This window comes from Psammomys obesus, unplaced genomic scaffold (assembly GCF_907164565.1).
Source record: "Psammomys obesus unplaced genomic scaffold, mPsaObe1.curated_primary_1811, whole genome shotgun sequence".
Classification (NCBI taxonomy): Eukaryota; Metazoa; Chordata; class Mammalia; order Rodentia; family Muridae; genus Psammomys; species Psammomys obesus.
Window position 1 is genome coordinate 3,718,708 of NW_026596162.1, and position 21,769 is coordinate 3,740,476.

Below are 21,769 nucleotides of genomic sequence, written 5' to 3' on the forward strand. Positions count from 1 at the left end.
CACACACACACACACACACACACACACACACACACACACACACACACGATTTGGATTACAGGTTTTGGAGTTCAGAAGTTGGCATCTTGGGAGTACAGCATTTGAATGTCTGTTTGCCTAAATTCCATTATGTCTGTATTACGGAAGATTTTCATTGGAATGGGAGAAAGAACTTTTGGAGAGGTTAAAGTGTGAAGCATTGAGATACTATAAAGTACCTGGATGAGACTTTCCAATGTGAAAACATTGGCTATGGGCTGTCCAGTGTCTTGTGTGATTACACCTCCATTTTCTGGGAGGAGAAATGGTCCCAGTCTAGAAAGATCCCAGGAGTGTGCTAACTGTAAGCCTGTCTCTGCTCATATGTGGCTCCCACCAGCTGTATCGGTGTCTCTGTTTTCCCATTCACACTGAAGATCAGTAATGCTTGTGTTTTCTCCCAGTCCTCTCTGATTCTAAAATAGTTCTCGGAACTTTTATATATGAAGAAATAGCTGTTCCTCTTGTCACCAGCCACTGGATCTAAGAAATTCAGAGATGTTTTGATTTTGAAACAAGATTTCTCTACATATGCCCAGCTGTCCTGGAACTCACTGTGTAGTCTAGGCTGGCCCTGAACTCTTAGAAATCTGCCTGTCCTTGCCCCACAGTGCTAGGATTAAAGGCACCACCATTCCTGGCCAGGAACTTAACCTCATAGTTTCATTACCCGCAGCAGCATCACTGAATGTGAAGCTATGGGAAATAGTGAGCACTGAAATGACACAAGCGCCGCTAGAGTGGTGAAGAGATAGGAACAGCATGTGGGATTCTAGTTCCTTTGGCCAGGCGTTCCTGTAGCCATGAATTTAACGCTCTTGTGTCTATTTTATCTTACCTCATGTTTTGTTTTGTGATCAGATACTATTGTAGGACCAGCCTACTTTCACCTTTTTTGGTAATTACGTCATACAGGAATGACTCCCGGTTCTTGGGAGTGATTTCTAGGCAACCTGAGTCCACACAACATATTGTAGCAGTAATGAGGGAAGACCAAGTGTCCCTTTCTGAAATTCTGGTCTGGAAAGCCTTCTTCCACAGAGCAAATGGAGGTGGGAATGACATTAAATGTGAATCAGTTGTAGGCAGAACCAGCTTGGCCATGGTGCACAGGTTGGCTTTGAGGATGAACCTCCCTGTCCTGTCCTGTTCACCAAGCAGGTTTCCTCACCTACTTAATGATGACACACCATTTGGTGAGGGTTGACTGAAGAATTTCCTTAGCATTGGCTGGACTTAGCCCCTCCAGGCAGCCTTTCGTTCCACCAGCCCCAGTTTGATGGTTCTATCCAGTTAACTATTGTGAGGCCGGGTGGGGTTGCCTTTTGAAAACCGAAAGGACTTGATTGTAGAACATAGTTAATTCCCCTTTTCTCCTCTGCTCTTCTCCCACATAATAGCCTACTATCAGAGAAAGCCTTGGGGCCAGGCATGGGCCAGTAGGGGCCTCACTAGGGTGGTGCATTGTGACAGTAGCTGATGGGAGAGACTGCTTGTTAACCCAGAACTAAAATAGACACCAACTCCATTTTTCAAATCCCAAAGGCAGTAGAGCCACAGTGGGATGCTACCAGTTTAGAACCAGAGTCTATAACTTAAAACAGCTGTTGGTTTCTTTCTTCTACCCTGGCCCTACTCCTTCCCCTCCTACCAAAGTTGGCGGGGTGCCTGTGTTCCTTAATAAAGTGTTGGCAATCCAGCTTTGTATATATGCTGAGTCTTTTCTCCTCCACTCTGCTGTGTTTCAAAATAATGAAATTCTGGCATTGAACAAAAGGACGACAATGCCACTGGTGAGGGTTCTCGTTCTTAAGGTCAGGTATTGCATGTGACCTCTTTTATCCAGCTCCTGGACAAGGGGTAATAGGGCAGAGAAGAAAGATGACTAGAACACACTGGGCAGCGGCGTTCAGTGGCTGAAAGCGGGGACAGTGCCGAGGACAGGTGGGCGAGGAGGGAAGAGCGTTGCCGGTGCTCAAGGTCGTGCTGTTGTTGGGGTAGAGTGACTGCTCTGCCCTGAGCACGGTGAGCTGGTGCAGTGTGCAGGCTCGTGCTCTTCAGCCGAGCAAAGTGACCCAAGTGTTCTTTCAAGTCTTCCAGGCGCCGCATTTTAAAGTGAAGAGTGGATTGGCAGGGCTATCTCAGTGCTGGAGCACATGCTTGGTATTTGTAAGGCCTTGGGCTCAATCTGCACCTCCCCCAAGAAAGAGGGTTTTTGAAAAAAAAAAAAAAAAGCCACACTAATTGCTGTTGTTTATTAAATTCATGTAAGTCAAAACAGAATAGATCACATATTCTGTGCTTAGAATCAGCAAACAAATATTAGTAGGAGATTTTTATTCTCTCACTATCTTACGTTTAAACGTGTCATTGAAACCTGTGCTCATTGTGCAGTCACAGCCCCTCTTAATGGAAATCGGTCCCATACCAGGTGCCCACAGAGCAAGTTAAAGACAAGCCAGGGGGCAGTGAAGCCTTCCCCAAGAGTGGGCTGTGTGGCTGGATAGTCATCATGCCGATGAAGGAGCTGCCAAAAGCAAACTTGGCCCAAGTTACTGTATAATCTTAGGCGGCTTCTTGATTAAAGGAGATTGGGTAATAAGTAATTCTAACATTATTTCAGTTAAAATATATCCAGCAAATATTTGAGTCCTAATTGTGACAGTGGAAGGCATTTGATCGGTCTTGAGAAAAGCAGGGATGTTTGAGGTGTTTGAGGCTGGTCAGAAAGAAAAAAAAAGGGGAGGTGGGGAGACAAGTTCAGGGTCAAGAAAGACACAGTGGCTAAGAGCTTTGGATCTGTCACTGGGCAAAGGTAAACAAGAGTATTAGAATCTTTTGTTAAGGCTCCAGGGGTCTATGGATCAGCCAAATGGGATCTAGAAGTGGAGAACAGAGACTTGTAAGGGGAGGCTGCCTCCCTGGCCTGGCAGTTGGAGGCACCTTAGCCGCACCTTTCACAACCTCCCTACTGCCCAAGAGCAGAGCAAGGACCAGGTTCACCTGGCTTCCTGTCTCTTAGGATCCCCCATAGGCTATTCCCTGCTTCATGCCATGCCGGCTTGATTCAGCAGGCCTAGCTGGGTGCTGGTCTACGGTGGACAGCCTGGGCATGTTCCTAGGATGGGACTAGAGAAGGCTACCCAGCCAGGGCTCTGTCACAGGCTGTCATTGCTGCTCACAACCACTGGGAGATTACTGCAGCTGTGGGTGTCAGTCCTCTGCCCCAGGGTGGGCCAGGGAGGGTGGGCTGAGGGGAGAGGAACGTGTGGGTGGGGTGGGGCGGGGCTCTAAGGGAGGGATTGTTTGCTCTTCCTTCTTTTGGCCTCTGGAGACAAGGCAGGAAAAACGAAGCATGAAATCCCCTTTTAAAAGGAACGCCATCAAAACTCTGCAATGAGCAAGGCATTGAGTGTCGCAGTTTGGCTGAGTGCCCCCTCCCAGCAGGAATTCCATAGGTTCTGCTCACTGCTGTTGCATGGAGTGGGGAGTTACCAGTGTTAGGGAAAGGGCCCAAGCATTGAGGATGTGCCATGGGCCCAGAAGGAGCCAGGACATCTGTAAATGACTATCTTGTGAGCAAACAGGGTTGTGGATAGCGCTGCCCCAGTCTGGCACCTCAGGCGGGCAGAGGCTTGGTTTCCCCATCTGGAAAATAGATTTGACCATTTGTGAGTATGAGGAGAGGGAGCTAGGCCTGGAACTGTAACAAATACTGAGGGTTTTGTTCTGCTTCTGTTAACTTTAGGACGCGTTGCTTTTTGAAGGGTTTTTATTTGTCTTTTGTGCTTTCACATGTATGAAAACTGATATCACACCCAGCTTTTATGCGGTTACATGGGTGGGAGGTCCCCATGTTGGAGCAGCCTGTGCTTTACTGAGCCATCTTCCTGAACTGTGTCAGGGCTTTCGTATTTTAAAAACTCCAACATAACAGTTTGCCGTGGTCTTTCTTTGCCATCCCATTCCAGTGATACAGAGGAGTCAAATTCCAGGACTTCTTCTCCCAAGTACTGTGTACTTGACAGAGCATGAAAGCATTTGTCCTTTGCTCCTTATTGTCACAAAGAGTCATTTTTTATCTTGTTTTGCTTTTGTAAAGTTTAGAACATTGAGCAGCTATCAAAATGGGCTTTAATTTAAATCCTGTCAAACGGGCAGATTTAGCAGCTCAAAGGGCCTTGATGCCTATCTAAGAGAACCACATACTTTTTTTATTTTTGTGTCGTGTTGGGTAAACCTGCAATTATAAAGAGGGTTCTTAATTTTGATACCTGCCACTGTAGAGTTTTGAAAATATGTTTTGCGCAATTAGTTTTGTTTTGTTTTTAAGTTAACCCTTTATGCTTAAGAGGAAGAAGGACATCTATCTATCCCTCCACTACCCCAATTTTCCTTTGGTTTTTTGTTTGTTTGTTTGTTTGTTTGTTTGTTTGTTTTGTTTTGTTATACAGGATCTTTTCTATGTATCTCTGACTATCCTGGAATTTGCTATGTAGACCAAACTGACCTTGAACTTGCAGAGCTCTAGCTGCCTCTGCCTCAGGAACACTGGGATTAAAAGTAGACCACTGTGCTCAACTTGATTATTTTATTTTTCAAGATTTATTTTTAAGTATGTCTGTGCACACGTGTGTGAGTGCTTACAGAGGCCAAGAGTGTTGGTTCTCCTGGAGCAGGACTTAGAGGTGAGCTGCCTGGCGTGGGTCCTAAGAACTGAACTTAGTTCCTCTATAAAAGCAGTCCCACCTCTTAGCCACTGAGACATCTCTTTAGCCCTCCTCTTACTTGGAGGGGGAGGTGTTTTTTTAGTTGTTCGTTAGGGGTGTTACTGTTTTGAGACAAAGTCTTGCCGTGTAGCCCAGACTGGTCTCATTCTCCAGAATCTTCTTGCCACAGCCTCCTGAGTGCCAACACCTCTCTAAGATGCCCTGCTCCGGAAGTGAAGAGGCTGTTGGGGAACATCTGAGTGGCTTACCTCTTCAAGTTACTGTTTGAAACGTCTCTGCTCACTTCAGGATATTTAGCTTGCTCTAGAACATTAAGGTCACCAAAAGAATAAAATACTACTGTAGCAGATACTGGAGGAAGCACATCCCAATAGCTTAGCTACAGAGTTAAAGAAATGATACCTGGTCCTGTGTATGCGTGCGTGCATGTGTGCGTGTGTGTGTGTTTAATATTTGGGCTGAATCATTGAGTTCCTGTAGTGGATATGCATGTCAGAAAGCTGGGCATGGTGATGCATGCCTTTAGGTCCAGCACTAGTCCCAACAGAGGCAAGCGGCGGATTGCTGAGTGAGTTCCGAGGCCAGCCTGGTCTACAAAGCAAGTCCAGGACAGCCAAGGCTACACAGAAAAACCCTGTCTCAAAAAACCAATAAGTAAGTAGATAAATAAATAGCATCCCACTGCATTTCTACCTTAACCTTGCTCTTTTCTCTTAAAAAGAAAAAGTAAATGAGAGAAGGATGCCTTCTAGCAAGGATGCTTGCCATCAACGGGATGGATACCTCAGTTCCCTTCCTAATTAGGCGTGTGGCATGCAGCACTTAGCAGTTTTCTTAGAGACGGCTTGGCTTCCAACTTGATACATAACTGCAGCTGGCCTTGAAATCTTGACCCTCCTGCCTTCCCCTAACAAAGACTTGGGATAACAAGCGTGCATCACCACACTTAGCTTCAATGTATTTTTGGTTTGGAGGGAGTTTTTGTTTTCACTTCATTCATTCATTCATTCATTCATTCATTCATTCATTCATTCATTCATTTTGGGGCAGGGTTTCTCTGTGTAGTCTTGGCTATCCTGGAACTTGCTCTGTAGACCAGGCTGGCCTCAAACTCAGAGAACTTCTGGGATTAAAGGCATGCGCCACCATGCCTGATGCTCCAATGCTTGGTAAATCTTTAATTGGACCTTTCCTTTAAGACTGAGTAAATCTGAGTATGAACAGCAACATTGCTTGTTGCGTTACAGTGTCTTTTAAGAACTGAAAGAACAGCTTGTGTTTCCTGGTGGATCTGCTGGCCCCCTCCTTGCCATGCTGACTTGAGCAGGGTGAGTGCTGGCTGTCAGGATCAGCTCTTCTGTAACTTGGTGGCTTTAGGTTGAAGTAGAGATCAGTTCCCCTGGAGCCAGGCACACTAGCAATAAAATCTTTCCAACCTAGCAAAAGTCACAGCTAGAATTCAGTAGTCTCCTTGATACTTGGAAGAGAAAGGATGGACACTATGGATATAGAGAGGGGCTCAGAGCCTTTTTTTTTTTTTTTTTTTTTTTTTTTTTCTATGACTGGGGTTTGAAACCAGAAATTTACATATGGTAAGCAAGTGCCCTACACTCAGCTACACTCCTGGCCTGTAGAACCAATTCTCACGGCAACAAATGAAAAAACAAACAAACAAACAAACAAACAAAAAAAAAAAAACCACTTCCCTAAGCACATATTGCGGGTTCTCTGTGATTGTAGTTTTCCAGCACCCCTGTTCTCCCTCTGCATTAACAGGTACAATCAAAACTTTATTCACTTATCCTGCCTGCTACTGGGATGGGTTTCCCATCCATGCGTTACCTCCCCACCCCAACACCACCTACAGAGCCTGCTATCTGTGCTTCACACCTACCCAGTACCCATCCTTGATACTCCAAGTGTTACTAAGGGAGGCCAGGAGAGAAGAGATAAGCTGCAGGCAGCTCTTCCCTCCCCCCACTATTGAGAACGTCTGTTGGCGCCTCGGTACTCCAACCTACTGAGGTAAAGACCCCAGATTCAGTGACTGGGGAAAATGCTGGACCATGTCCTAACATGCCAAATTCAAATTCTCATCTTCTTAGCTATACTGGCTACTGTGGGTGCTAATTCAGGTGCTTTCTAAGTGAGTCAGTACCTGTGTTCTGCCTTGGGGTGCCAAAAGCTGTTTCTTTGAGCACCGGGCTTTAACAGTCAATAAATATATTGAGCATGCCTATAGAAACTGAGGTCGGGCAGATGTCTTCCTTTGACTTCATCAGTGTGCTCCATGCATGCAAACTGTCCCTGAGCTGTTTTTCCACAGAATCTCCCCACCCCATCCCCCTCAGCCCACCGTGGGAATAACTTATTTCAATATGACCATTTTATTTTTGGAAGGAAGTGTGAATTCTTATAGTTTCTTTGGGTTTCACACACAGGCAAAAAAAAAATCCACTTTCTCCCAAATACATTTATTTTATTGACAGCAAAGTTGGTTTCCAACATAGGGCCTTTTCAATTGCCAGAAAATCAGTAGACAGCCAGTCTGGTGTGTGAAAGTTCTCTCTGGCACGTCTTCAGGATCTGTTACAACATGGAATTCTCTTACCAGCTTCCCCTCGCTGTGACTCGTGAGTGTGTTCCTGCCTCTTTCTTCTAAATATTTTGCAATCATTCTCTTTATGGATTCCTGGCATTTCTAAGATATTCCACAAACCCGGGTTGAGGGCAACATAGTCCTGGGACCACTAAGCCGGTGGCTGTATCCTTAATGAAGAGTGTAAGCTAGGTCTATGGATACCCTGAGAGGAGCAGCAGCTGCAGGCTCTGCCTGCTGCCACAGGCTTCATAGAGCTACAGTGACCTCCCTTGTCCTTCAAGCACTTAGAAACAAGGTTGCAAAGCCATGCTTCCCAGCCTGGGGATGGCTACAAAACCCTTGTCTCTGATAAAGGCCCTACTTTTCTAGGTGATAGTTTTTCTCCCCAGCTTTCTTTAAGGTCTATCAACAGGTGCAGAGTGTGAGACAGAGAGGCACAAGAGTGTTCTGAGTGTGCCCCCATTTACCCAGCCTCACAATGCATTTATGGTTTCAAACAGATATGGTTTGGGTTCGTTTATTTAGAGGGGTATGTTTTGTTTGGGTGGGTTATAATGGGTTTTGGTTTATTGGGGGGAGGATATTGTTTTTGGTGTGTTATGGTGAGGGTTTTGATCGGTTTATTTGGAGGGTTGTGTTTGGGTGGTTTGTGTGGGTTTGGGTTAACCGTTTGTGTTTTGGTTTTTATCTGCCATTTCAAGCAGGTTGTTTATGAGCTACTCTAAACCAGTGGTTCTCAACCTTCCTAATGCTGCCATCCTTTAATACAGTTCCTCGTGTTGTGGTAACCCCCAACCATAAAATTATTTTGTTGCTACCTCATAACTGTAATTTTGCTGCTGTTATGAATCACAATGTAAATATCTGATATGGGACTCTCAAAGGGGGTGGAAACCCACAGATGAAGAACTACTGCTCTAAACCCTTTCAGAAGGGAAGTGAAAGTACCTGTTGTCTTAGCTACTTGGTGTGTCTCAAGGATCTTGGCCTGAGAGGTATCTGAACTGGTCAGATGTTGGGCTCTCTGCTCTTACACCCTTGGGCAACTCCTGCAACCAGGGCCAGCTCTACCCTGCTGCCCAGATGAGATGCAGGGATTGCTGGGGGCCTCTCTTTACCTGATTAACAAGCTAGCTAGCTTTAGACTAGACATGAACTGCGTGTAAATGCTTTGTTCCGAGGAGTGACTGGTTCCTATCCTTACTTTCTGTGTCTACTATAGTTAGAATAAAATGGGCCTAGATATATGCTGTAGGATTTTTTTAAATATTTATTTAATCTATGTATATGACTGTTCTGCTTTCCTGCATACCAGTAGAGGGAATCAAGTTCCATTACAAATGGTTGTGAGCCACCATGTGGTTGCTGGGAATTGAACTCAGGAGCTCTGGAAGAGCAGCCAGCTCTCTTAACCACTGAGCCATCTCTCCAGCCCCATGCTGTATGTTCTTAGCATCTAGGTTAGTGCCCAGCAGTAGTAAAGATTAACTTAAAATCAGCAAGTTCTGCACAAAGTGTAATGTTGCCATAAGAAGAAGGAGTTAGTGCGTTATTGAAGATGGCAGGTAGAGATACACCAGGAACGGGTCTCCTGTTACCCTCCGATTTTCCACCTTTCAGGGAAGGTACAGCATGACTTCTGTCATCATCCTGGTGCGGAGAGATCAGTGCCCTGTCACGGGCTTGAGCCAGCAGCTTGATCCAGTGGGGCATTTTGAGCAGTGGACTTAGCACTTCCCTCCATTCCCTGAACCCTCCCAAAAGTTCTCATAGTCTTATAAGTGTGCAGGCAGAAAAACAAGAAAATGAGCCATTTCGTGTTACATGTGCCAAAGGGATTAGTTTCTGTCAGCTGAGGCCCCGCCTTACGCTGAACACCTGCTGGAGGTCGTCATTGTTGAAACCTGAAGTGATACAGGGCCACCTCACTAGTTGAGGAAAAGCAGTTCCCCTTCTTATGGGTGTGTTAAGGAGCATAGGGAGGTAGGCTGGGGGTAACCATGTCCAGTTAGCTTGAACCTAGCCTAAAAGCTAGAGTCCCATCTGCACTCAGCGTCCCAGCTCAGCAACCTCCGACGTCAGCATCACGTGTGTGCTGTCAGAACTCCAACCTGTCCCACCCAAAAATAGACCCTGGCCTCAAGTGCTAGTGTCTGTGCTGCTGTCCAGCTTAAGTGTCCCCTGACTTGTGACCTAGCCCTGTTTGTATTCTGGCAAGGGATGGATCCTGTAGTATAAAGTCTCCCCCAGAATATGCCCCTCCCACAAGGAGGGAACTATGCCAGTGAACCCATGGCCAGAGCATTTCCAACCTTTCGTGCGGTCTGATTGTCTGAGCCCAACACTTCCATGATGACTGGTGGAAGCTCCCCTCAATCAGAGTACTGAGTCTCCAGTGGCCGATGGGAGACTGTTCTCCTGAATCTTGCTTAGGGGGTGTTTCCAGGTTAACAGAGGAGAGGCGAGAGGTGGTTATCTGACATGGCTACATTGGGCTGCAGCCACTAGGGAGTGATCAACAGGGCTGCACAGACCCTTCTTCAGCGTTTCATTCACATGAGCTCAGTTACAACATGCGTGATTTCATTGTCTTTCTTTCCAGAAAAGAATAAACGACAAGGCTTCTATTAACACATATAGTTGCTTTACCTCTGTAAAAACGGTGGCAATAAGCCCCTCCCCCCACAGTTTATGAGAGTGGGATATAGTTATACAAGTAAAAGGAACTCTCTGCCATCATGTAAATGTGCACATCTGCCTTGTCTCATTTGATGAATTTCCATTTAAATAGTCACATGGGGATACATATATATATATATAATACCATTATTGCAGTGTTTGAAATTCTGCACTCAGTGAAGATTTAGAGATCATAGTGTCCACTACCCTTTTGGCCTCCTGTCCACTTCCTCAGCAGGGATTTGCACTTGTGGGAGCTCAGTTCTTGGTTGTCAGATAATAGTGCCAGTAAGACAAGAATTTAATACAGTTACTTCCAGTTTAATTATTTTATCTCTGTAACACCAGGAGTGCTGTGTGATTTCACTAGTGCTATATGGATATGTAGTGAACAGGGTTGTGCCTTGTGACTCTCAAGAGCCATGTGCCACCATGCCCAGTAGCATGGGCTTTTTGGTGTTGTGTTTGTTGGTTGGTTTGTTTGATTGAGACATGGTCTCCCTGAGGTGACTTCTGGATCTCAACTGCTTTCTCTTTGTGTACAGACTCTCGATGATAGTGTCTTACATACATGCTGTACCGCCGGCAAAGACTTGGTGTCCAGAATTATTACAAAAATAAAAATACCTTTACAACATCAAAAGGAGAGTATCTGTAGCCCACTGGCAAGGCGGCTCCTCTATACCTTATTTTTATTTTATTCAGCTAAAATGAAGCAATAAAGCCTATGATAAGGCTATCAGACTGGTAGAGACTGAGCTGCCGCCTCACAGTTGTCAATCCTTTCTCCTAGATGTGACATTTGCTGTGTTACCTTCCGCACACATCGAGGACTGCTGCGCCACAATGCACTTGTCCACAAGCAGCTTCCCAGAGATGCTATGGGGAGACCTTTCATCCAGAACAATCCTTCAATTCCCGCTGGCTTCCATGACTTAGGATTTACTGACTTCTCCTGTAGGAAGTTTCCTCGAATATCTCAGGTATGTGCTGATGGACCTCGGCCTCCCTGGGTTTCTTGGGCTGAAAGGAGTCAATAGTCTTTTATCTTAGTTGAGTTTTCTGTGAGTTTTTATGTGAAGCTTGCTCATCAGCGCCTTTGCCCATTTTTCAGACTTTGAGATTTAAAGTTGTTTATTCGCCACCCCTCTCAATGCCTTGTTGTAGTCTTTAGTATCTACACCACAACTAGGTATTTTTAGCAGTTTCTGTTAAAATACTTTGGTTTTTGTTTTTGTTTTTGTTTTTTTTAGTGTGTGTTTGAGAGAGAGGGAACAAGAATGAATATGGATATATGTCATGTGGCTGTGGATGCTGATGTTTCTCCAGCCCCTTGTATCATTATTGATTTGAGCAGAAAATGAACCAATTTGTTCCCCGCCTATATATAAACTACCAAGGCTATTCTTTGATTTTTTTTTTTTCCATGTATAGGAAGTATCCACGTAGAAGTCCTTGAACTAGGCAAATCTCAAGTGCAGTGAGCTTGACACATACACACATGCATGGCTCTCCCAGTTGACTGATGTCCCCTCTCCCACCGTCACAAAAGCGGCCAATTCTTGTTGTGTGAAACAGGCACCCTGGTTTTTCCTCTTAGCTAGCCTGGCGCTGCTCAAACTGGCAGTCCTCCGGCATCAGTCTGCTAGGTGCTAGCTTGTGCTGTCACCACCAGGGTAAGCACTCTCCCCTTTGCAAAGACTTAATTCTGACTCCATCATGATGTTATTTCACTGTACTTTTGTATGTCCCTAGTGAGGGTGTCATTCATCAAACAAGCGAGATTCTTTCAGGCATGATCAACCTTTTGACATTGCTATCCATCTACAGAGCTCACACTTAGGAACTGTGCAGTTGAGTGACAAAAATATCTCTTAATGTCTTAAGTAAGTTGTCCAAGGCCTCATGTGGCCCACAAGGCTGTAGGCCTGACACCTGCTCTCTCTGTCATTTTCCTGATTCAGTCTCAGCACCGCACACAGAAAGGTTGACTCTGTACTGATGAAAAAAGCTGCTGACAGACACTTCTCACGTCTCCCTTCAGGATCATGTTTAAACCCTCACCTTTCTTCCCTTGCTTTTGCTTGTGGGTTCCACTTAGGCCTGGTGTGAAACAAACCTACGAAGGTGCATCAGCGAGCAGCACCGGTTCGTGTGCGACACCTGCGACAAGGCGTTCCCCATGCTGTCCTCACTCATCCTGCACAGGCAGACCCACATCCCTGCTGACCAGGGACGGGAGAATCTCCAGGCCAAGACCCTGACTGATGATACCCTGGACCAGAAGGCCTTCCTGGCCTTGCTGGGCCTGCAGCACACCAAAGACATCAGGCCTACACCTGCCGAGGAGCCCCTGCCGGATGACAACCAAGCAATACAGCTCCAGACACTCAAGCGTCAGCTACCTCAGGACCCTGGCCGCCCCACTGTGCTGAGTCTGTCTTCTTTTGAAGCTGCTTCTCTAGGTGGTTCTCTGGCAGTCCTCCCAGCTACCAAGGAGAACATGAAGCATCTGTCCCTGCAGCCCTTCCAAAAGGGCTTCATCATCCAGCCGGACAGCAGCATTGTAGTTAAGCCTATTTCAGGAGAGTCGGCCATTGAGCTGGCAGATATCCAACAGATTCTAAAGATGGCAGCTTCAGCTCCTCCACAAATCAGTCTTCCGCCACTTTCCAAGGCTCCTGCCACCCCCCTTCAGGCGATTTTCAAGCACATGCCTCCTTTGAAGCCAAAGCCCTTGGTCACACCCCGGACAGTGGTAGCCACGTCTACACCCCCACCCCTCATCAGTGCACAACAGGCATCCCCTGGGTGTATCAGCCCCAGCCTTCCTCCACAGTCCCTGAAGTTCCTCAAGGGGCCAGTCGAGGTAGCCTCTACTGCCCACCTGCTGCAGCCCAACTCTGTGGTCCAGCCAAACACCACCACACAGCTCTTCCTGCAGCAGCCTGGAGTGGAGTTGCCAGGCCAGCCAGAGATGAAGACGCAGCTGGAGCAGGACAGCATCATTGAGGCCCTGCTGCCCCTCAACATGGAGGCGAAGATCAAGCAGGAGATAACGGAGGGTGACCTAAAGGCCATCATGACAGGCCCCGGTGGCAAGAAGACCCCCGCCATGCGCAAGGTGCTCTATCCCTGCCGCTTTTGCAACCAGGTGTTTGCTTTCTCTGGGGTTCTACGAGCCCATGTTCGCTCCCACCTGGGCATCTCACCCTACCAGTGCAACATCTGTGACTACATCGCTGCAGACAAAGCTGCTCTTATCCGTCACCTTCGTACCCACAGCGGGGAGCGACCTTACATCTGTAAGATCTGCCACTACCCGTTCACAGTCAAAGCCAACTGTGAGCGGCACCTACGCAAGAAGCACCTCAAGGCCACCAGAAAGGACATCGAAAAGAACATAGAATATGTGAGCAGCAGCACGGCCGAGCTGGTGGATGCCTTCTGCTCCCCAGAGACTGTGTGCAGGCTGTGTGGGGAAGATCTGAAGCACTACCGTGCACTGCGCATTCACATGCGCACACATTGCAGCCGAGGCCTGGGTGGCTGCCACAAAGGCCGCAAACCCTTCGAGTGCAAGGAATGCAATGCTGCCTTTGTGACCAAGCGCAACTGCATCCACCACATCCTTAAGCAGCACCTGCACGTGCCCGAGCGTGACATCGAGAGCTATGTGCTTGCAACTGATGGTGGCCTTGGCCTTACAGACACGCCCCCAGAGGCCTCTGCCAGGGGAGAGGAGGGCAGCTGCGTCACTTTGGGGGAATGCAAGCCCCTCGCCACTTTCCTGGAGCCTCAAAATGGCTTTCTTCACGTGAGCCCCACCCAGCCCCTGCCTTCCCACATCTCTGTCAAGTTGGAGCCAGCCAGCAGCTTTGCAGTGGACTTCAACGAACCCCTGGACTTTTCGCAGAAAGGCCTGTCACTGGTCCAAGTGAAGCAGGAAAATATGTCCTCCTTGCTGAACTCTTCCTCCTCTGCCCTCTATGACTGTTCCATGGAGCCCATTGACCTGTCTATCCCCAAGAGTATAAAGAAAGGAGACAAAGACACAGTTGTACCCAATGATGCCAAGCAACCGGAACCGGAAGCTGGGAAAGCTGAGCAGCTCTCTCCCTGTCCACCACCCTGCCCTACTTTGTCAGTGACTGTGGAGCCCAGAGGGAGCCTGGAAAACCCTGCAGGCACTGTGGTGGCCGTCACCACAGTTGCCAATCTGGAACCCCCCACACAGTCCCTCCAGGGTTCTGTGCAGCTGGCTGTCCCCATCTATTCCTCAGCACTCATCAGCAATCCTGCCCTCTTGGGCAACTCTGCTCTCTTGAACAACCCAGCCTTGCTTAGGCCCTTACGTCCAAAGCCTCCCCTCCTCTTGCCAAAGCCCCCCATGACAGAGGAACTGCCGCCACTGGCCTCCATTGCCCAGATCATCTCGTCTGTGTCCTCGGCCCCTACTCTGCTGAAAACGAAGGTAGCTGACCCTGAGCCACCAATCACCAGCAGTAACACTGTGGCCACAGATAGCTTAGGAAGCTCCATCCCCAAAGCTGCCATCACCCCCACTGACATCACAAGCTCTAAAGAATCCAGCGACCCACCCGCTACGGCCAGTAGCCCAGAGGAAGCTTTGCCTACTGAGCAAGGGCCAGCTGGCTCGTCCAGGAAGAGGGGTAGGAAAAGGGCAGTGAGAAATCGGCCCCTCACCAACAGCAGTGGTGTGGACCTGGACTCCAGTGGGGAGTTTGCTAGCATTGAGAAGATGCTGGCTACCACAGATACCAACAAGTTCAGTCCATTTCTGCAGACTGCAGAGGATGACACTCAGGAGGAGGTGGCTGGAGCCCCTGCAGACCACCATGGGCCCAGTGATGAGGAGCAAGGTAGCCCTGCAGAAGACAGGATGCTGAGAGCAAAGCGGAACTCATACTCTAACTGCCTACAGAAGATCAACTGTCCACACTGTCCCCGGGTCTTCCCTTGGGCCAGCTCCCTCCAGAGGCACATGCTTACACACACTGGTAAGAAGGCCCTCAGGGTTCACCAAGCGTTGAGTCTTGAGAGAGACAGTGAGGGGTAGGAGTAGGCCTAACACTGGGGGCCCTTTTTTTCACCTTCCATTCTTCCTTCTTCATCTCGGAAGTCACAGGCTGTCAGTTTCTGTATAACCTATGCCATTGGTCTGAGCCACCAAGAGTTATTGGTCAACAAATGTATCAGACACAGGTGGAATAGTGGTCATAGAGGCCCTCCCTTCTTCCGTCCTTACATCCTTTGTCTGACAAGTTTCAGGATTTTCTACTAAGTTAAGTATGAAGGCTATTCCTGAGAAGCAGGGCTTTGCATTAAGGTACTAAAGATGTAGTGAGCGAGCAGGTGCTTTGACATGAGGAAGCTCATCCTATATCTTCAGAGCTGCCTTTCACTTCGTAGATTCTGTGGGCTTCTGAGCCCACCATACATGTAAAAGGAAGTACTACAAAGTGTGGTTTGCCTTTTCCCCACTTTGCTAGGGTAACTGCATCTTCCCCTATTTTTTATTTTATTTTAGCTTTTTCTCCTATTTTGAATAGCTATGATAGATGATTGATAGTGGTAAGTTCTGTTTGTCCTAAAATTGTCAACTGTTGGGGAATATGTTCTAACTATAATTGGAATGTTTTAAATAACAAAGCTAAATTACCAAAATGATATTCAAAAAAATATTTTTCAGATGTTAGTTTCTAGAAGTTGGATTTTACAAGTTTAAAATACAGAATGTTTATTAAATTATTTTATGCTGGGTGCTTCCAGTATTTCACTAGCCACAAACATGTCTTTTATTGTAATTACAATTTTTTTAATATTATCATGGGACTTATGTCATTGATCATTGGGATATGTACACTGAATGAGGTCCTTAACCTTTGGAGTTTGCAAATCAAAAATTAACAGATTATACCAGAAAAAAAAATATTCTTACTGTGTATATAGTACAGGATTGCTAGATAAAGTATAGATCAACAGCAAGATTTGAATTTCAGACCAAGTAATTTTTGAAGTATTTGGGACAGATGAAAACATGCCTTATTGATCTGAATGAAGTTCAAATTTATCTGGACATTTTGTCATTTTGCTTGCAAACTATGGAAAAGCAAGGCAGTTGGGTTTACAGCAGTATTGAGAAGAGAGGATAGTGGGAAGTGGGTGTAAGCTGTCTTCTGGGCCTGCTGGAAGCACTGTGGGTGGGGCTGTCTTTTGAGCCTATCTGGACCTCATGATTTCTCCCAGCCCTTCCCCACATTCTCTTTTCAGTGAATGAAAGCCCTAGGCTTGGTAAACACTGCAAATTTTCTGTGAATAGGCCATCTCCCAGCAAACTGACATTCTGTTGAAACCCGAAGAACCCATAAAATTCTTTTCCATTTGTGCTGGCATCTGCAGATACCAGAGACACGGCCCCAAGGGAGAGTCCAGTCCCTACGATTATCTATCTGCATTTTTGTTTCCAGAAGGCCGTCACTGCTGGCTTAGGAACTTCTGAGCTTGTTCAGTCCCCAGGACCCACATGGTAGAAGAAAAGAACTAACTCCCACTGGTTGTTCTCTGACCTCTACACACATGGCATGTGGATGCTCCCTCATTACATACACACACACACACACATAGAGAATAAAGTCCAACCAACAGCACTGAGCAAAACCCAGTTTCCACTGTAGTTAAGCAATCTGCCGACATCATGAGAGATGGCCTTTTTCAGTCCTCTAAACTGTGGAATTATCCCAGCATCTGTACTTTGTCTCAACACATTTCTTCAGTCTACCCACTCCCTACAATGGAGCAAAGGGGCCGGATGCTGGCTGCCAGCACAAACGTGCCTTTAGCCGTTTATTCTGCCTAGGTTCCAGGAACTGCATCTGAGGAGGAAACTGTCATCTTTCAAGTCCTCTTGTGTGGTTTCTACACAGTCAGTTTCCTCCCTCCTCAAGCTCTCTCCAACCTGTGGCTCACTGTTCTGTTCCTGAACGTGTTGTACCTCATGAGACAACGATGCACTGTTCCTGCCAATTCCCCTCTCAAGCATCTCAGCCTGTGTCTTCAGGCCACAGGAAGACAGAGTGCCAGCAAACACAACCAGTCCCTTTCAGCTCCTGTCCTCATCTCTTCCTCCTTCCCTTTGCTCTGGTTCCTTGTTCCACAGTGACGGGTCAGGATGGTGCAATGTCTGAGAACCCCTCCAGCTGTAACATCTGGGGTTCCCTAGCTCATTCCCTTTCTCATGCCTGCCTTGAGCTCCTTTGCCAGCTCCTGGGCTCTTCCCTCTCACCTCCTACCCATTGCTAATTGGTAGCAAGCACTGAGGTTTAAATTCAGGAGATGTCCTGATAGTATAGAAAGCAACTTGAGCCAGTTGCGCCTGGCTGCCTTTTACTAAGGTTTAATTGATGTTTCTGTATATGCACTTGTATGTGTGCCTGCACATATGTGTGCAGGTATGGAAGAGGGTTTTGGATCTTCTGGAGCCCAAATTACAGGTGCTTGTGAGCCAACAAATGTAGGTACTGAGAACCAAACTCGTGTTTTCAAGGACAGTACTCCTTACCACTGAACCATCCCTCCAGCCCAGGTTTTTACTTTATTAAGTGGTAGCTTTAATTGCAGAAGAAAAAAAGGCACGAAAAGCAATGTCTTGGCCCTGAGGGTAGAATCTGTGGAAAGTTCAGGAATGCTTGAGCTCCTACAGTCTGGTCACCACACAAAGCTCCATGTGAGTCAGTCACCGGCTAGTTCTAACCTTGATTCTCTTCAGAGAACATTTGCAACCCGTCCATTTAGAACTTGACAAACAAGGTCCCGTTGTCCTCAGCAAACTGTTGTTCCTTCTGACTGGCTTTGTTCCCGGTGTCCTTCAGATAATGCCTCTCTTCCTTCTCTTCTCTGACTGCTCTGCATGAATGAATATTGACTGACTGGTGGCTTTAATGTTCACATTGAGATGGCAGACATACAGGCCCTAGCTACAAAAGTAGTCCCTTATGGTTACAACTGCTCTTACACACACACACACACACACACACTCACTCACACGCAAAATAGGACCACTACCAATGGTTATCGCATGTGATATGGGTAAAGTCCATTTATAATTTTTAGACCTATTATAAAATACTAAAAGGGCTCACTATTTTTGCATCTCTCAAGTCAAAAAGCATACTGCTTTTATTTATTTATTTATTTTTATTTTTTGCAGTGAACATGTGACATTTAAATGATTGTGTTACTTGTTAGTTTGAGGTCCTTCCCGTGGCCTAATGCTTGGACAGTACAAAACTGTCTTTTAAATTAACACGACTCTTCATCATGGAATACAGCCTGGCTGTCCAAACCACCTATAAAGGAAAAGCATATGAAAACTAAAAAGTAAATCACTTAATAGAAGGAATCTACCATTTTCAAAGGCTAGAATCCAGGCATAGTGGAGATGGCTGGGTGGTTAAGAATGGGGTTCAGATCCCAGCAACTATGCAAGAAGTTGGCCAACTTACGAATGCTGGCAACCCCAACACGAAGAGATTCCACACGTCTTTGGCCTCCCACACACGGACATGTACTCATACACACAGAGGCACAAATTTTATAAAAATTAATTTAAAGAATTGCAGTGTAGCAGCTTCTGGCCTTTTCCTCCTTTTTTTTACCGCCCCCCCCCCCCCCTTTGGTGCTGGTACCTGATGATGCTTTAACATGCTGCACAACACATGCTCCGCCTCTCGCTCCACTCCAGCTCCTTATTTCTTGGTTCTCTTCCCCACTTTTGGCCAGACCTAAAGAAGCTGCTCTCTTACTTTCTTGACAAAGAAATAGTAAAGGAAATTTTAAGATACTGTGCTCAGTTATTGATGAAAAGCGAAAAGGCCACCTGAAAAATACACAGCAAGATGTTTTACAGCCAGCTACTCAAGATTTTTCTTTTTTATGAATATTTAATTGATAACCTTTTAAAGATTTATTTACTTTTGTTATCTATACACTACTCTGCCTTCATGTGTGCCTGCATGCCAGAAGAGGGCAGCAGATCTCATTGCAGGCAGTTGGGAGCCACCAGATGGTGGCTGGGAATTGAACTCAGGATCTTTGGAAGAATAGCCAATGCTCTTAACCCCTCAGCCATCTTTCCAGCCCAAGGTTTTTGTCTTTTTTTGTCTTATAAGTGAGGGTGCTTTCTGTACTCTTAGCCAAAAACTCCTGCAGACCCATGTCAGGGGACTCACCAAGCAATTGGTGGGTTTTCAACTAGTGTGCAATGGTCCCTTGTCCAAACAAATGGCAGGATTTTCATATGGCCTTTCCAAGGTCTGTAAGTATGCTTGGATTGATGTAAACTTCCGTGTCTGCCTATTCACCTCAACCCCATACACCTCTTGTATGCCTTTCTACTCCTTGGAGTGGACATTGCTGGGGTCGGCGTCTTCAGTTGTTTGGTTTTGTGGGTAGTTGTTGCTGCTGCAGCTCTTTTCAGTGCTGTAGTTCAAGCCCAGAGCCACATTGGTACTGCACAAGAGCTGTGTCTGTGAGCTGCATCCCTGGCCAGTCTGCACTGTCAGACAGCTCCTGCAGAGGTCTGGGAGGCTTCATCTTAAAGGGTGTGTGTTCTCAGAAGGGAGTAAATGCCCCTTGCCTTTGAGTGAGTGAGTGATTATTCCTGAAAGCAATCATGGTGCATTGTCATGGACATTCTGGGCCTTACTTCCACAAGAAGTTCCCTGGCTCCTCCCAGTAGCAAGCCCCAGGGGCCTCTGCGATGCCATCTTGCTCACTACACTAGTCCAAGCTTTGCCAGTCTTGAAGTAAAAGGGAAGGACCCTGGTTTGTGCATCCCTGGGAGCTGTGCCATGTGACTCTCTCTGTTAGCTAGTGAAGGCAGCCTACAGGGTCAAGGTTCCAAGATAGCAGCTCTAGGCAACAACTCTAAGGGTTTTTTTTTTTTTGTGTGTGTGTGTGTGTGTGTTTTTGTTTTTTGTTTTTGTTTTTGTTTTTGTTTTTTAGTGTGAGACACCTTATCCCCAGTGGAGTCCAAAACTGGAGGGGAAGGGGGGCAAACCAGGGACACTGAACAGTCCACCATTGCCTACTCCCCTAAAGCTCTGGGTGCCGCCTCTTCCTTTCCCTTCCTGTCTTCCTACCTCTCTTTTCTTTTATTTTATTCCCCTTCTCTCTCTTTCCCCCTTTCCTTTTCTCCTCCTCCTTCCTCTTTCCTTCCCTTTACTCCTTTCTCTTATCCCTCCCTGTCCCCCCGTTCCTTCTTTACCTCTATCTCTTTTCCCATTCTCCTGTCCTACTTTCTCATGCATACTCTCCCCCTGAGCTTTTGGGCTTTCGGCTCCGGATCAATCCATACACCCAGGACTAGCCACAGGGAAGCTGTGCAATTTGAAACAATGTTTACAGTGCAAACTGAATCAAATAAATGAAGAATATAAGCAGGCCAAAGCCGAAAAAACCCTGGAAGGGAAGGGGGCCTTTCCTCCCAACACATCACGGCCCTCTTGTAGCACTGTCATGGTGTTTGAGCCAGGTATCTGTGCATTGGTACATCTGTGGAGCAGAGTATATGACCAGATGCAGACCTCAGACCTCGCTATGTGTTGGTCCCTCACAACTTAGCCTGTACAAAGCAAGAATAAGAACCTGGGAACCTGTGGGATGAGCCCTCCTGTTACTTGCCAGGAAGGCCTAGGTAGCGGTCACTGCAGAATTTCCTCTGTGGGAGGCCACAACTACCCTGTCAGGAAGGAGGAGACCTGCCACATTGGAGGGAGGGCTCACTCAGACTTTATGGGCCTTGAAGGTTGTCAGGGATTCATGATCTCTCCCTGTTCCATCTCCTAATTTTTAGTACTACCTGCCAAGCTAGAGGGTAGTGGTTTTTTTCCTCTGGTTATGTAGGTATTGCTTGCCATGACTTAAAAATCTTGTGGTGTTAACGGTTTTTATTGTCTTGCTTCAAACACATTCATCTTGGTTTCATTGTTAACTCTCTTTTAGTCATTTGACAGCTCCTTCTAATACTTGAAGGTTAAGGGAAAATGGTTATTTTAGTCACTGTTTCTCGGTTTTTGCTTTTGTTACGTGTGTTTCTCTTATTTTCTTAAAAGGAAAGGGTGGAGGGGTGAACGAATGCCAGCAATCCACGGAGAGTAAATCAAAAACTTTTCTTTTTCATTTCAGTAGAAAGCCAGATAAATACATATTTTTTTTTCCTGCTTCAGGTCAGAAACCCTTCCCTTGTCAAAAATGCGACGCCTTCTTTTCTACCAAATCTAACTGTGAACGCCACCAGTTGCGCAAACACGGAGTTACCACCTGCTCCCTGAGAAGAAACGGGCTTATTCCCCCAAAAGAGGGTGATGTTGGATCCCATGATAGCACAGGTAGAGCCTCCAGGTGTGGAGAATCAGAGAGAGGAGGGCATTCCCCCGAGAGCTCCGTTAAAGTGTGTGAGCTGGGGCTGGGCACCGTGCAGCCACAGCCGAGGGCTGGCAGAGGACTGGAAGCCTAACCGCTGCCTAGACTGTCTGACGCCAAGACCCATAGAGTTGGGGGAATAAGTGTCAGTGCCTAGGGGAGTTTGGAGCTGCTTGGGAGGGAGACCCAGCACCTTCCCTCCAGAAATTGCCATTGTTCTGAGCCTGAAAGCTGGGATGAACCGGACCTTGTGCAGCTTCAGCTCCCAGTGTAA

At 46.7% G+C, this 21,769-nt stretch overlaps 1 protein-coding gene across 11 annotated transcripts in view; it reads left to right on the forward strand.

Annotated features, from left to right (window-relative positions):
• The window catches only part of Rreb1 (ras responsive element binding protein 1), a 126,639-nt gene that overhangs the window by 94,193 nt on the left and 10,677 nt on the right, over positions 1-21,769 (forward strand). For 10 of the 11 annotated variants that reach the window (XM_055595112.1, XM_055595115.1, XM_055595106.1 and 7 more), the window contains 3 exons: positions 10,844-11,033; positions 12,152-15,071; positions 21,300-21,461. In XM_055595112.1, the coding sequence (XP_055451087.1) occupies positions 10,844-11,033; positions 12,152-15,071; positions 21,300-21,461 (3,272 nt within the window). The remainder of the gene's footprint in view (positions 1-10,843; positions 11,034-12,151; positions 15,072-21,299; positions 21,462-21,769) is intronic. The other variant, XM_055595116.1, reaches the window with a different exon arrangement.